Raw genomic sequence first — 12638 nt, 5'->3', positions numbered from 1 at the left:
TGAAAATGTGCTACTATTGTCACTACAAAATGCTTGCTTTTGTAACTTGGGCATAATGCTACTGAGAACTGTAGCATGTAAGACAAAATATGCTTAAGATGCAAAAGGCATCTTTAGACGCTTTTTGGTAATTAGCCCTGTATTTTTGGTGTGGGGGGCAGGCAGGGATTTCCATGTGAGCGTTTACTTGGGGAAAATTCAAGACCTTACTATGTTGTTTGAATAGACTTTGGGTACTTACCCATTTCATTTATTGAATAGTTTCTATAACTTAAGTTTAAATTTCTAGTTTAATAATGTTATGTTCTACATCTTTCACAACCGCCTACAATCATAGGGAGTCAGGCAGCATATAACTTGTTTATTTTTATGTATTTATTAAACCAATCTATATGGCCTTCCATTTTAAAAACAAGCTACTCTGAGCGACATACAACAATTTGCAATAATAATGCTCATTTGATAATGTACTGACCTTGTAAGATTCAACTGTATTCTCAAACAATTTAATTAGAGGAGCACTTATTTTTACATACAAATGCAGGCTTTGATTCACATGCTACACTTTACCTTTTGTTAAACAAATCAGGATTGATTAGATTCTAATAAAAGACTAAGCCATAATTCCTGGTGTACAAAATACAAAATCTTGCTGCACACCTCACTCAGTCAAAACCACATAAACTATATTATGATTGAACACAATTGGCAAAGTACATCTCCATGTAAATGTGAAAATCAGAACCTGAAAACTCTCCTTATTTAATATAAACAAATTTAGTAAAGGTAAAGGTTCCCCCGCACATGCGTGCTAGTCGTTTCTGACTCTAGGGGCCGGTGCTCATCTCCGTTTCAAAGCTGAAGAGCCAGCGCTTGTCCGAGGATGTCTCCGTGGTCATGTGGCCAGCATGACTAGATGCCAAAGGCGCACGGAACGCTGTTACCTTCCCACTGTAGTGGTCCCTATTTTTCTACTTGCATTTTTACGTGCTTTCGAACTGGGACAAGTAACAGGCACTCACTCTGCTACACGGCACTCGGGATTTGACCCGGCAAACTGCCGATCTTCTGATTGACAAGCTCAGCGTCCTAACCCACTGAGCCACCGCATCCCTATAAACAAATTTAGGAAGAACTAATTAGAAGCAACCTGCAAAGATGCTTAGCCCACCTGTTACTTTCCCACTTCAAACATACTTCCTTTCCTTCTGTAGAATTCCAAGTGGGCATTTATTAACAATGCCTGGATATATAGAGGGCACTTGAGAGGCATGGAATTGCTGTGGATCATATTTGGTTCCTTTAGTCACATCCCCAAAGAGATGAATGTCTGGAGATTCTCAATCATTCGGGTCATGGTTGTCCCAAAGGTGCTTTTCCAAAAGGCAACTGGACTTTCTTGGTTTGTTCCTTGTTTTTTTCCTTGAAGCTTCTTAGATGAGAAGCAAAATGTTTTCAAGGAAAAAACCCAAGAAAATCCAGTTGCTTTTGGAAAAGTATCTTTGAAATCCCCAAACTGATGTCACTGAAAAAAAGCCATTTGGAGGCTTCCTATATAGATTTTCATGAAACATCTACTTCAATCTTAAATTTTCTTTGCAAGTTTTGAAATGTATGACTCAGAAGGGACCTAGTGGATAGACTAATTTCTATATCAAGTTCCCTTCGTCCAGTGTGCTCCCACAGGGAGGGTCTCCTCAGGGTGCCGCCGGTTAAAGACTGCCGGCGGGTGACACCCAGGGATAGGGCCTTCTCAGTGGGTGCGCCTGCCCTGTGGAACCAGCTGCCTGCGGAGCTTAGGACTGCCCCCAACCTCCGCTCATTCCGCCGGGACCTGAAGACCTGGCTCTTCGAGCTCTCTGGCCCAGGCTGAGAATATTTTTAATTTTAATTTTAACTGGGTGTTAATTTTCTCAGGGTTCTATTTAATCTCTTTTAATTTATTTTAACGTTTGTATTGACTGTTTTTTAAATGCCCTGTAAACCGCCCTGAGTCCTTCGGGAAAGGGCGGTATATAAATCTAAATAAAATAAATAAATTAATATGATATGTTTGGGAGGAGTTAAAAATACTATCTATGCAGGACCCTATTGAATATCTAAATGTAATTATTTCTCAAATGTAGATTATAAAATACCCCATGTCTGAATTGCTTACAAGTAAACTATTAATTTTGTAAACCAAACAGTAAAATAACCCTTTTAAATTTGTTCATACATCACTGTAAAAGAAAAACTGTCTTCAAAAGCCAATGCAGTTTTAACTTTGGCATTATGGAATATCAGATGCAAGCTTTTTAATCCTGGAATGTGTTTAGTTAAGATTAATTCAAATCTAGATTATACCACCCCTTCATGGATTACTGCCTTGTCGTGGTGAAGGGGCTTGCGTAATTCAATGAAGCTATGAGCTATGCCATGCAGGGCCACCCAAGACGGAAAGGTCATAGCAGAGAGTTCTGACAAAACATGATCCACTGGAGAAGGAAATGGCAAACCACTCCAGTATCTTTGCCATGAAAACCCTATGGACAGTACCAAAAGGCATAACGATATGACGCTGGAAGATGAGCCCCTCAGGTCGGAAGGCGTCCAATATGCTACTGGGGAAGAGCAGAGGGCTAGTACTAGTAGCGCCAGAAAGAATGAAGTGACTGAGCCAAAGCCGAAAGGATGCTCAGCTGTGGATGTGTCTGGTGGTGAAAGGAAAGTCCGATGCTGTAAATATTTTTTCTCCATAGGAACCTGGAATGTAAGATCCATGAATCAAGGAAAGCTGGACGTGGTCAAACAAGAGATGACAAGACTGAACATTGACATCTTAGGTATCAGCGAACTAAAATGGACAGGAATGGGTGAATTTAATTCAGATAACCATCAGGTATACTACTGTGGGCAAAAATCCCTCAGAAGAAATGGAGTAGCTTTCATAGTCAATAAAAGAGTAGGAAAAGCAATACTGGGATACAATCCTCAAAATGACAGAATGATCTCAGTTCAAATCCAAGGCAAACCATTCAATATCACAGTAGTCCAAGTCTATGCCCCAACCACCGGTGCAGAAGAGGATGAAATTGACCAGTTCTATGAAGCCCTACAGCACCTTATACAGTAGAACTAACACCAAAAAATGATGTCCTTATCATCATGGGGGATTGGAATGCTAAAGAAGGAAGCCAAAAGATAACTGGAATAACAGGCAGGTTTGGCCTTGGAGTACAAAGTGAAGCAGGGCACAGACTGATAGAATTTTGTCAAGAGAATACGATGGTCATAGCAAACACTCTTTTCCAACAACCCAAGAGACGGCTCTACACATGGACATCACCAGACGGTCAACACAGAAATCAGATTGACTATATGCTCTGCAGCCAAAGATGGAGAAGCTCTATACAGTCAGTAAAAACAAGACCAGGAGCTGACTGTGGCTCAGACCACGAGCTTCTCGTTGCAAAGTTTAGGCTTAAACTGAAGAAAGTAGGGAAAAGTGCTAGGCCAGTCAGGTATGAATTAAATCATATCCCTGTTGAATATACAGTAGAGGTGACAAATAGATTTAAGGAATTAGATCTGATAGACAGAGTGCCTGAAGAACTATGGACAGAGGTTCGCAACATTGTACAAGAGGTGGCAACCAAAACCATCCCAAAGAAAAAGAAATGCAAGAAAGCAAAATGGCTGTCTAAGGAAGCTTTGCAAATAGCTGAGGAAAGGAGGAAAACAAAAGGCAAGGGAGAAAAAGAAAGATACACCCAATTGAATGCAGAATTCCAGAGAATAGCTAGAATACATAAGAATGCCTTCTTAAATGAACAATGCAAAGAAATAGAAGAAAACAATAGAATAGAGAGGACCAGACATCTCTTCAAGAAAATTGGAGAGATGAAGAGAACGTTTAATGCAAAAATGGGCATGATAAAGGACCAAAATGGCAGGGACCTAACAGAGGCAGAAGAGATTAAGAAGAGGTGGCAAAATTACACAGAAGAACGATACAAGAATGAGCTTAACGCCCCTGGTAATCACAATGAGGTGGTCACTGACCTCGAGCCAGACATCCTAGAATGTGAAGTGAAGTGGGCCTTAGAAAAGCTGAGCAACAACAAAGCTAGTGGAGGTGACAGTATTCCAGCTGAGCTATTCAAAACCTTAAAAGACGATGCAGTAAAAGTGCTACACTCAATTTGCCAGCAAATTTGGAAAACTCAACAGTGGCCACAGGATTGGAAAAGATCAGTTTACATTCCAATTCCAAAGAAAGGAAGTGCCAAAGAATGTTCAAACTATCGCACCATTGCACTCATTTCTCACGCTAGTAAAGTTATGCTTAAAATCCTACAAGCTAGACTCCAGCAGTATGTGGATCGAGAACTACCAGAAGTACAGGCAGGATTTCGAAGAGGCAGAGGAACCAGAGATCAAATTGCCACCATACGCTGGATCATGGAGAAAGCTAGAGAGTTCCAGAAAAACATCTACTTCTGCTTCGTTGACTATGCTAAAGCCTTTGATTGTGTGGATCATAACAAACTGTGGCAAGTTCTTAAAGAGATGGGCATACCAGACCATCTTATTTGTCTCTTGAGAAACCTATATGTTAGTCAAGAAGCAACAGTGAGAACTGGACATGGAACCACTGATTGGTTCAAAATTGGGAAAGGAGTCCGGCAAGGCTGTGTGCTGTTGCCCTGCCTATTTAACTTATATGCAGAGCACATTATGAGAAAGGCAGGGCTAGATGAATCAAAAGTTGGAATTAAGATTGCCGGAAGAAATATCAACAACCTAAGATATGCAGATGATACCACTCTAATGGCAGAAAGTGAAGAAGAACTAAAGAGCCTCTTGTTGTGGGTGAAGAAGGAGAGTGCAAAACTTGGGTTGAAACTTAACATTAAGAAAACCAAGATCATGGCATCTGGCCCTCTCAATTCCTGGCAAATAGATGGGGAAGAAATGGAGGTAGTGACAGATTTTATATTCCTGGGCTCCAAGATCACTGCAGATGGGGACTGTAGCCAAGAAATTAAAAGACGTTTGCTCCTCGGGAGGAAAGCAATGGCAAATCTAGACAACACACTAAAAAGCAGAGACATCACCCTGTCAACAAAAGTGCGTATAGTCAAGGCTATGGTCTTCCCACTTGCAATGTATGGCAGTGAAAGTTGGACCATAAAAAAGGCTGAGCGCCAAAGAATTGAGGCCTTTGAACTATGGTGCTGGAGAAGACTCCTTCAAGTCCCTTGGACTGCAAGGCGATCAAACTGGTCAGTCCTAGAGGAGATCAACCCTGACTGCTCTTTAGAAGGCCAGATCCTGAAGCTAAAACTCAAATACTTTGGCCACCTAATGAGAAGGAAGGACTCACTGGAGAAGAGCCTAATGTTGGGAAGGATTGAGGGCAAGAGAAGAAGGGGACGACAGAGAATGAGGTGGCTAGATGGAGTCACTGAAGCAGTAGGTGTGAGCTTAAATGGACTCCAGAAGATGGTAGAGGACAGGAAGGCCTGGAGGAACATTGTTCATAGTGTTGCGATGGGTCGGACACAACTTCGCAGCTAACAACAACAACAACAGATTATATCAGGCCTTTCCTGTCCTTTTGTTGTCTCTGACCAATCTTCAAGAATAGTAAGCTTGTTTTTCTGAAAAGTATTTTCATCCTAATCATGCCGATTTTGTTTATAGTTATGCTTCTGTTCCCATGAATTTGAAATAACATGCTTACAAATGCATTCTTATAAAGTTTTACTGGTTTTAATTGTTCTTCTTACTTAATGTTGTAAATATTGTGCATACATGCATGAACAGGGAGCAGAGAAATTTGAAACGGGACCCCACAGTAGCTTCAAGGGAGGTACTTGGGAAAAGAAAAATAGGAATATGCAGAGCTACCATATCTGGTTGTAGACATCCAGGTAACTACAAGATAACTGCAAACAGTCCCATATCACCAATCCTCAAAGCAGGTGCCTCCAAATTTCCTGCTCAAAATATCTGAGGAAATGCCTTAATAGCCTTACTGTGATCTGTTTAGGGATAGATTTGGGCTACTTTAAAGCCCTTCCAAATGTTTGTGTGAGGAAGAGAGGCAAGTGAGTTTGTAAATCCCAGATCTCAAGATAAAGGATATTTGCAGGTGTAATAGCAGAATATCTAGAACAAAACTGCACAAAAAAAATGCAATCATGTTGAACCAAGAGAGAGAAGACAAATAATCCATTGTGATGTTTAAGGGCCTCATAATTTCCTCTGAAATTCCCTGCTTACTCAAGCTCCTCCCCACCCCCCACCCCGATGTACTGATTAAACATTCGGCAATTGCAAAAGGGCTTGGCTTAAGGCAGGCTCCCTGGATAAATACTGGAGCTCTCACCATCATTCTTGCCCCTCTGGACTACCATGGAGGGGATGGCTCTTTATCTGGTGGCTGCTGTATTGATTGGTTTTCCAGCGTCTTCCCTCGGGGGTCTGTAAGTATCACAGATGTTTCAGCAGGGAGAGTAAAGCAGTGTTGGTAAAGCCTTCTGGTCATTTGCAGGATAATGAATTTCCTTGCAGGTGGCCCCAAATACTTTGAAGTATTCTCAGCAACTCCAGTATATCCCTTGACAGGAGTAAAAGTATTATAATCATCAATAATTGGAACTGACAGGCCTTGAAGTTCTAATGTAAAGAATTTTCCTTGGAGTGAAAATTCTCTGGACAAATGTAAACTCTTCTTGTTCTATGTTATGGTGGAGGCCATCTAAACTATTACCTTTGCTAAGTGGAGTCAACAACTTCCAGAAAACAATAAAGTTGAATATCTAGAAAACAGTCATTTCACATTCTTTGTTTCTGAAGTCTTCAAGTAACCTTTTGCCAGACTTCAGTTACACAGAACCTCCTTGTTTTGAGAAAACATTTATTTTGCTGTGCATAGCTATACTGGAGAACTAGATATGACTTTGCAGCAGGTATACATTATATGTAACTAAATGATGTATGAGTGATAGCAGCAGTGAGGCTGATTATATTTCTCTGGTCATAGTATGGAGAATCAGCTACTGCAAAAGCAAAAGACAGGAGAAGGAGGAGGCAGAGAAGGTTGTTTGTCAGTATACATATAACAACTCTTATTGCAGGAAAGAGATACAGCGGTTAGCGGTTAGTTCTGATCCCACTTGGGAATGGAAACAAACTCTCTGCAGGTATCTAATCCAAAGCAGGGCCATCCAAGAGAGATGCACAAATCAACACTATGCTAGATGTGGATTATGTTAGGGACTTGAAGTGGAATCCAAATCTTTTCCCCCCCATATATTTTATTAATTTTTTAAAACATAAATCACTTAATAGTTGGTAAACAGTGTGTTTGCTGGGTTTACATTTGTAAAGAAAAATAATTAATTGGATTCTATAATCCATAATCCACATAGTACATTTAGTTGACTTCCCCTTTTCCCCAAACTATCTTCTTTGCAAACCTTGAAATAATACTTTTCTTATTATTTTGATAAATAACAGTTACATATATGATTTTTCCCAATATTCGTAGAAATAATGATCACATCAATATAATATTTTTTTCCTATCTAATCATTCTGGTTGCCTCATCTTATATCCTGTTACAGTCCTTATTTAGATTTGTTTCTCCCATAAAGTTCGAAGTATTCTTGCTGGTTAAGATTTTCTCAACAGATAATTACATTTAAAGATTTAAATCCATTTCCCCCATATAAACCATCTCAACACTTTTACATTTCTTAAAGAATAGGTAAAAACAGTAAAGAAAAGGAAAAAAGAGTAAAAAACATAAAAAGTAAAATACCACTTAAAATATATATTCCTCCTAAGCTAATATATATTCATTCCCAAAATTTCTTATTCTTTTTAACTATGATTAAATATATTTAATCTTTAAATATTCTATGTGTCTAATCATCTAATCCTTTAACTCTTATTCAAAACATTTTCTTTTTTATACATTATAATTTCCATAATTTCAGACAGATTACCTAAAACATTTTCTTCATCTAGGCCATTTCAGCAGTATTATATTACTTATTTCAAGAAATAAAATAAAAAGGGGGGGAAAAGCATACAGTATCATTTAAGGAATTCATCTCTCTTAGAATGACATATGTATTCAGAATCTTTTCTATTTCTTTAACCATAGCCAAACAAATGTTTCTTTTTTAAATATTCTCTCTAGTAGATCCCATTATCTATTTTCTTAATTTTCACTTTGATCTTTTTCCTTTGACCAGTATCTTTCTTGATCAATGTGTTTTGCTGAATCAAAGTTTTTCCATATATTCATGACTGTTGCTTTAGGTATAAGAAGTAAAACGAGTAAAGTGTCTTTATGTGAGGCTTTTGCCTTTCCATGTTTCTTGAAAATCTTTTTCTCCTCCTTTGCTTCTCTTATCCCTTCCTTTCTCTCTGATGTTTTCAACATCTCTACATTCCATTTTATCCAATCTATTTTTTTGTCCTCAGATTTAAGGGATGGTTTTTTCCATTTCTTGTAATTTTTCCCCCCACTAGGGTTAAATCATGTTTTCTTGCTTTGTTAAGTCTCTTGTTTGAGTCTCTATTTTCAATTTTATGTCCACTTATTTGTTTTGTCTGCTCCTTCTCTGTTGTTTCCTGGAAGTTTTTTTTGTTGTAAAGTTAACTTAGAGATAGATTGATTTGTATTTTCAAAGTTATTTTGGATTTCTTTGTGATTTGAACTCAGTTTTATTTGAATTAATTGCAGTATACTATATATCTCCTCCTGAGAGGTATTTGTGTTTACTTGGTGTGTTCTATCTACATATATCTGATCCACGATGGCCAAAAGTTGAAGTTTTCCTTCTTATGTGCAAATAGCTTTAGAGTCCCAGTTAAATAGATATTTGTAATCCAAAGAGTTCAAAAAAGATTTTTTCCCCTAAAGTTTGTAATTCTCCCTTTGTCTGCAGCCCAGATTGTTGTCTTTTTTTGTCATAGCTGTTCGTTATTATTAAAGCTGTGAAGGTCACAAACACAGATTAGCTTTTCCAAGGTTTTGGCAAGTTCTCTAATCTTCATCCACCACTAGGTGTCAGCATCTAGTTTTCAATATGAAATGAGAGTCAGTGGCGTAGCGTGGGTTGTCAGCACCCGGGGCAAGGCAACCGGAAGCGGAAATAGAGGGGCGGGTGGGCAGTGACGTCACGGCACCGCCGAAAAGACGCGCCCCGCAGCGGTGTAGACTTTCCAAGAAGAGTCGCGCGCATGCGGGATGCTTCTGGGTCCCTCTCGAGGGCGGCTGGGCGGGGCTCCGACCTGCAAGAGCCGCTGCATTCAAGCTCGCACGTGAGCCCTGCTAAATAAAGCCACGCATGCGCACGAAGCTAGGCCGGCCGGCCGGCGGGTCCATCTTCGCTCGGCCAAGCCTGCCGGGGCTCCTGCGGGGCGCTTGCGGTTGGCCTGAGCCTGGGCGGAGAGTTGGCCACTTCTATTTATTTTATTCAGTTTATGTGGCCACCCATCTCACCTGCCGGACTCATTTCGCTTTGCAAGAAAGAGCAGCTCAAGAGCGGAGCCAAGCCAACTCTGTGCAGCCCTTGGGGCTCCCTGAGCAGCTCAGTGTGAGTGCGCCCCCCAGATGTTGTGCCCGGTGCGGCCGGCCCCCCCTGCACACCCCACGCTACGCCACTGATGAGAGTCTTAACCATTCAACAATCTTAAACTAGTCCAAAGTTAAATTTTAGCTTTCACGTTTATAAATTTATTTCACTACCATATATTTTGATCCTCCGTATAAATTTTAATTTGCTGCTTCCGTTAGTATAAGGATGGGGCGGAAGTCCCCCTCCTTCACTTTCAGAGATATTTTGCTTCTTGGGGATCTTTTCCAGGAAATTAAGTGTAGGATAGAAAAGGGAAAATCAGATTTCTCACCCAGTTTCAAGCACGCTGTTTACTGTAGTGTTGGTTAGTTCTTTTGGACTCTAGTTGCAAGTAGCTTGGGCTGATCAATGAAATACAGCCTTTCTCCTGTCGGGTTAGAAGGCTTTCCCCAAGACAAACGGAACGATCACCGTCATTTCAGAGTTGCCGGGGTACCCTTCTTTCTTCACCACCTCTCCAGGGCAGCTTGGACCCATTAGGGTCTCCAGGCAGGACGAAAGTTAGCCGCAGGGGTGCGGTGGTCCACAAGCCTGCAACCAGTCGCTACCATGCAGGACCAGAAGTCCTGAAGTGGAATCCAAATCTATTTGTTGCTTTTAAAGGGACAGAAATGTAAAGACTATATCTACAAACAGAAGACAACATTTAAGTCCTTTCAGAGGGTAATAGGAAGGACAGGATCTTGACTTCTGGTTTGCCACTGTGGATGCCGTGGATGCTGGAAGGCAAGCTCCATCTTCCACATCTGATTTCGCACCACTGGGGGACTCTGGAAAGGGTTGAAAGTCACCCTGTAGGGGTGACAAGCAAGGAGGGGACCCCCGCTTGATCGCGGGAGGGCGGTAGCCCTTCCGCTCGATACGGGGCAGCTCTCCAAACCAGCAGATGAAAGACCAGCCATAGAAATATGACCCATCACTAGGCTGCAGACAGCCAAAGTCAAACTTAAGACTTGTACTAAAGATAGTTGTATGTCATTGAATTATTGATTAACTCAGCCACCACATTGCTTTTTAAATACTTAAATGTAAAATTAGAAAATCAATAAAATATTAGGAAGGACAGGATCTTGGTTGTGGGCATGTGTGTTCAAATGGTATTGTAAAGAGTGAGGCTTGTGATTTTAGACAGGTCCTCCTATCTTTCCCTCCGGAATATGATCCTCAATGGCTAGTTCCTTGTTAGGGTTTCAATAAGTAGGACTCAGGAAGGACTTTGTTTTTGTTTGCTTAACAGTAATGGGTAAAACTACATTAGATGTATGAAATCCATGGTCAGGCTGCCTAAGACATTGTTTTAAAGGAGCAGCTCTTACAAATTCATGAAAAAACTGTAAATCATTATTCTTCAAGAATTGCTGTTCTTTGGATTGATGTGAAGAACATAATATAATATATGTATGGTTACAGCTGTCAGCCCATTACAATAACACAAGCAACAGGTGTGCAATAATGAGTAATGTGATCATTGCAACAGAACAAAGCAGTGTTTGTAAAGGCATATGTGCATTATCACAATTAACTTATTGACAATTATTACCATGAAACCTTATCTGAGCTTCAGTTCTTGGATCAAGAGGAGAAACATTTTTATTAATCCAAGGAAACTTATATGGAGGTGTGCATTGTGATCATTCTTGTTGTCGTTGTTAGTTGCAAAGTCATGTCCGACCCATCGTGACCCTATGGACAATGTTCCTCCAGGCCTTCCTGTCCTCTACCATCATCTGGAGTCCATTTAAGCTCACGCCTACTGCTTCAGTGACTCCATCCAGCCACCTCATTCTCTGTTGTCCCGTTCTTCTATTGCCCTCAATCTTTCCCAGCATTAGGCTCTTCTCCAGTGAGTCCTTCCTTCTCATTAGGTGGCCAAAGTATTTGAGTTTTAGTTTCAGGATCTGGCCTTCTAAAGAGCAGTCAGGATTGATCTCCTCTAGGACTGACCAGTTTGATCGCCTTGCAGTCCAAGGGACTCGCAGGAGTCTTCTCCAGCACCATAGTTCAAAGGCTTCAATTCTTTGGCACTCAGCCTTTCTTTGATCATTCTTTGATCATTCTTAGGCATTCATATTGTATTCCTCTGCATTCTGTGGAGTGCTAATCAGTGATGTTATTTGAAGTGTCTTGTACTTTTTTAGTACAGTGGGCCTGGGGGATCCTACTGGCCTGGCACTTTATGGATAAACTTGCTCATATCTACTGAGTTGGATGCTGGATGGGCAAGGTCTCATGGGACAAGAGAAATGACATCCTGGAAGGTCATCTGGGACTTGTGCAGGCCTGTGGCCTGTGCAGTAGACATGGTCCTCTGTGGAATGAGCTCAGTTATCTGTAAAGTAAATCTGGGCCCTCCAGGCTAATACATACAGCTAGAGAGGAAAGGGGTAGCTGGACACAGAAGGATGGGTGATGCCATCAGCCATGAAGGAGATGGTGATGTGTTGTCAAGAATCACTTGACCTTTATCTAAAAAAAGGTTTTAGCTATACAGTGATGGTGAACCTATGACACACGTGTCAAAGGACACAACACAACATTTTTGAGTGACACACCAGCCTTCACCAACACCCAAGAACTATTTTTGGAAGTGGTTTTCAGAAGTCAGTTCTTGTTTGGGGAAGTCTCTGTTTCTCCATGTAAAAGGACCATGTACTCATACAGCCTCCGAAACCTCCAAAAATCTCATGAGAAAGGGTAAGCTTTCATAGAGTTTTCAGGGGCTGCAGAGGCCACAGAACATTCTTCAAAGCTGCTTCAAAAACAAAGGCCTCAGGCAATGTGGAACCCTTGTCAACAGAAAGAGAAGGCCATCTGAAGGTAAGCGGCATGAGGTAGATCCTGGGGAATCACACACACACACAAAAAAAAAATTGCACTGTATATTTTTAAAAAAATAATATATAAAGAATTGTGCCTCTTTCATTGGGGCATGCATGTGCGTGTGTGTGAGAGAGATGCAACAAGAGTCAAATTAGGCATTTCACAAATTTTTGA

The 12638-nt window shown here is 40.7% G+C and overlaps 1 protein-coding gene across 1 annotated transcript in view; it reads left to right on the top strand.

The window, feature by feature from the left end:
* Positions 1-6316: 6316 nt before the first annotated feature.
* C3 (complement C3) overlaps positions 6317-12638 on the top strand; it is a 79397-nt gene continuing 73075 nt past the window's right edge. Inside the window, exon 1 of the mRNA XM_083353078.1 lies at positions 6317-6473. Within this exon, the coding sequence (XP_083209204.1) occupies positions 6403-6473 (71 nt within the window). The 5' untranslated portion in view covers positions 6317-6402. The remainder of the gene's footprint in view (positions 6474-12638) is intronic.

This window comes from Vipera ursinii (genome assembly GCF_947247035.1).
Source record: "Vipera ursinii genome assembly, chromosome: 2".
In the NCBI taxonomy this organism is placed as follows: Eukaryota; Metazoa; Chordata; class Lepidosauria; order Squamata; family Viperidae; genus Vipera; species Vipera ursinii.
The sequence above is the reverse complement of the archived record's forward strand: the minus strand, read 5'-3'. Positions and strand labels throughout refer to the sequence as shown.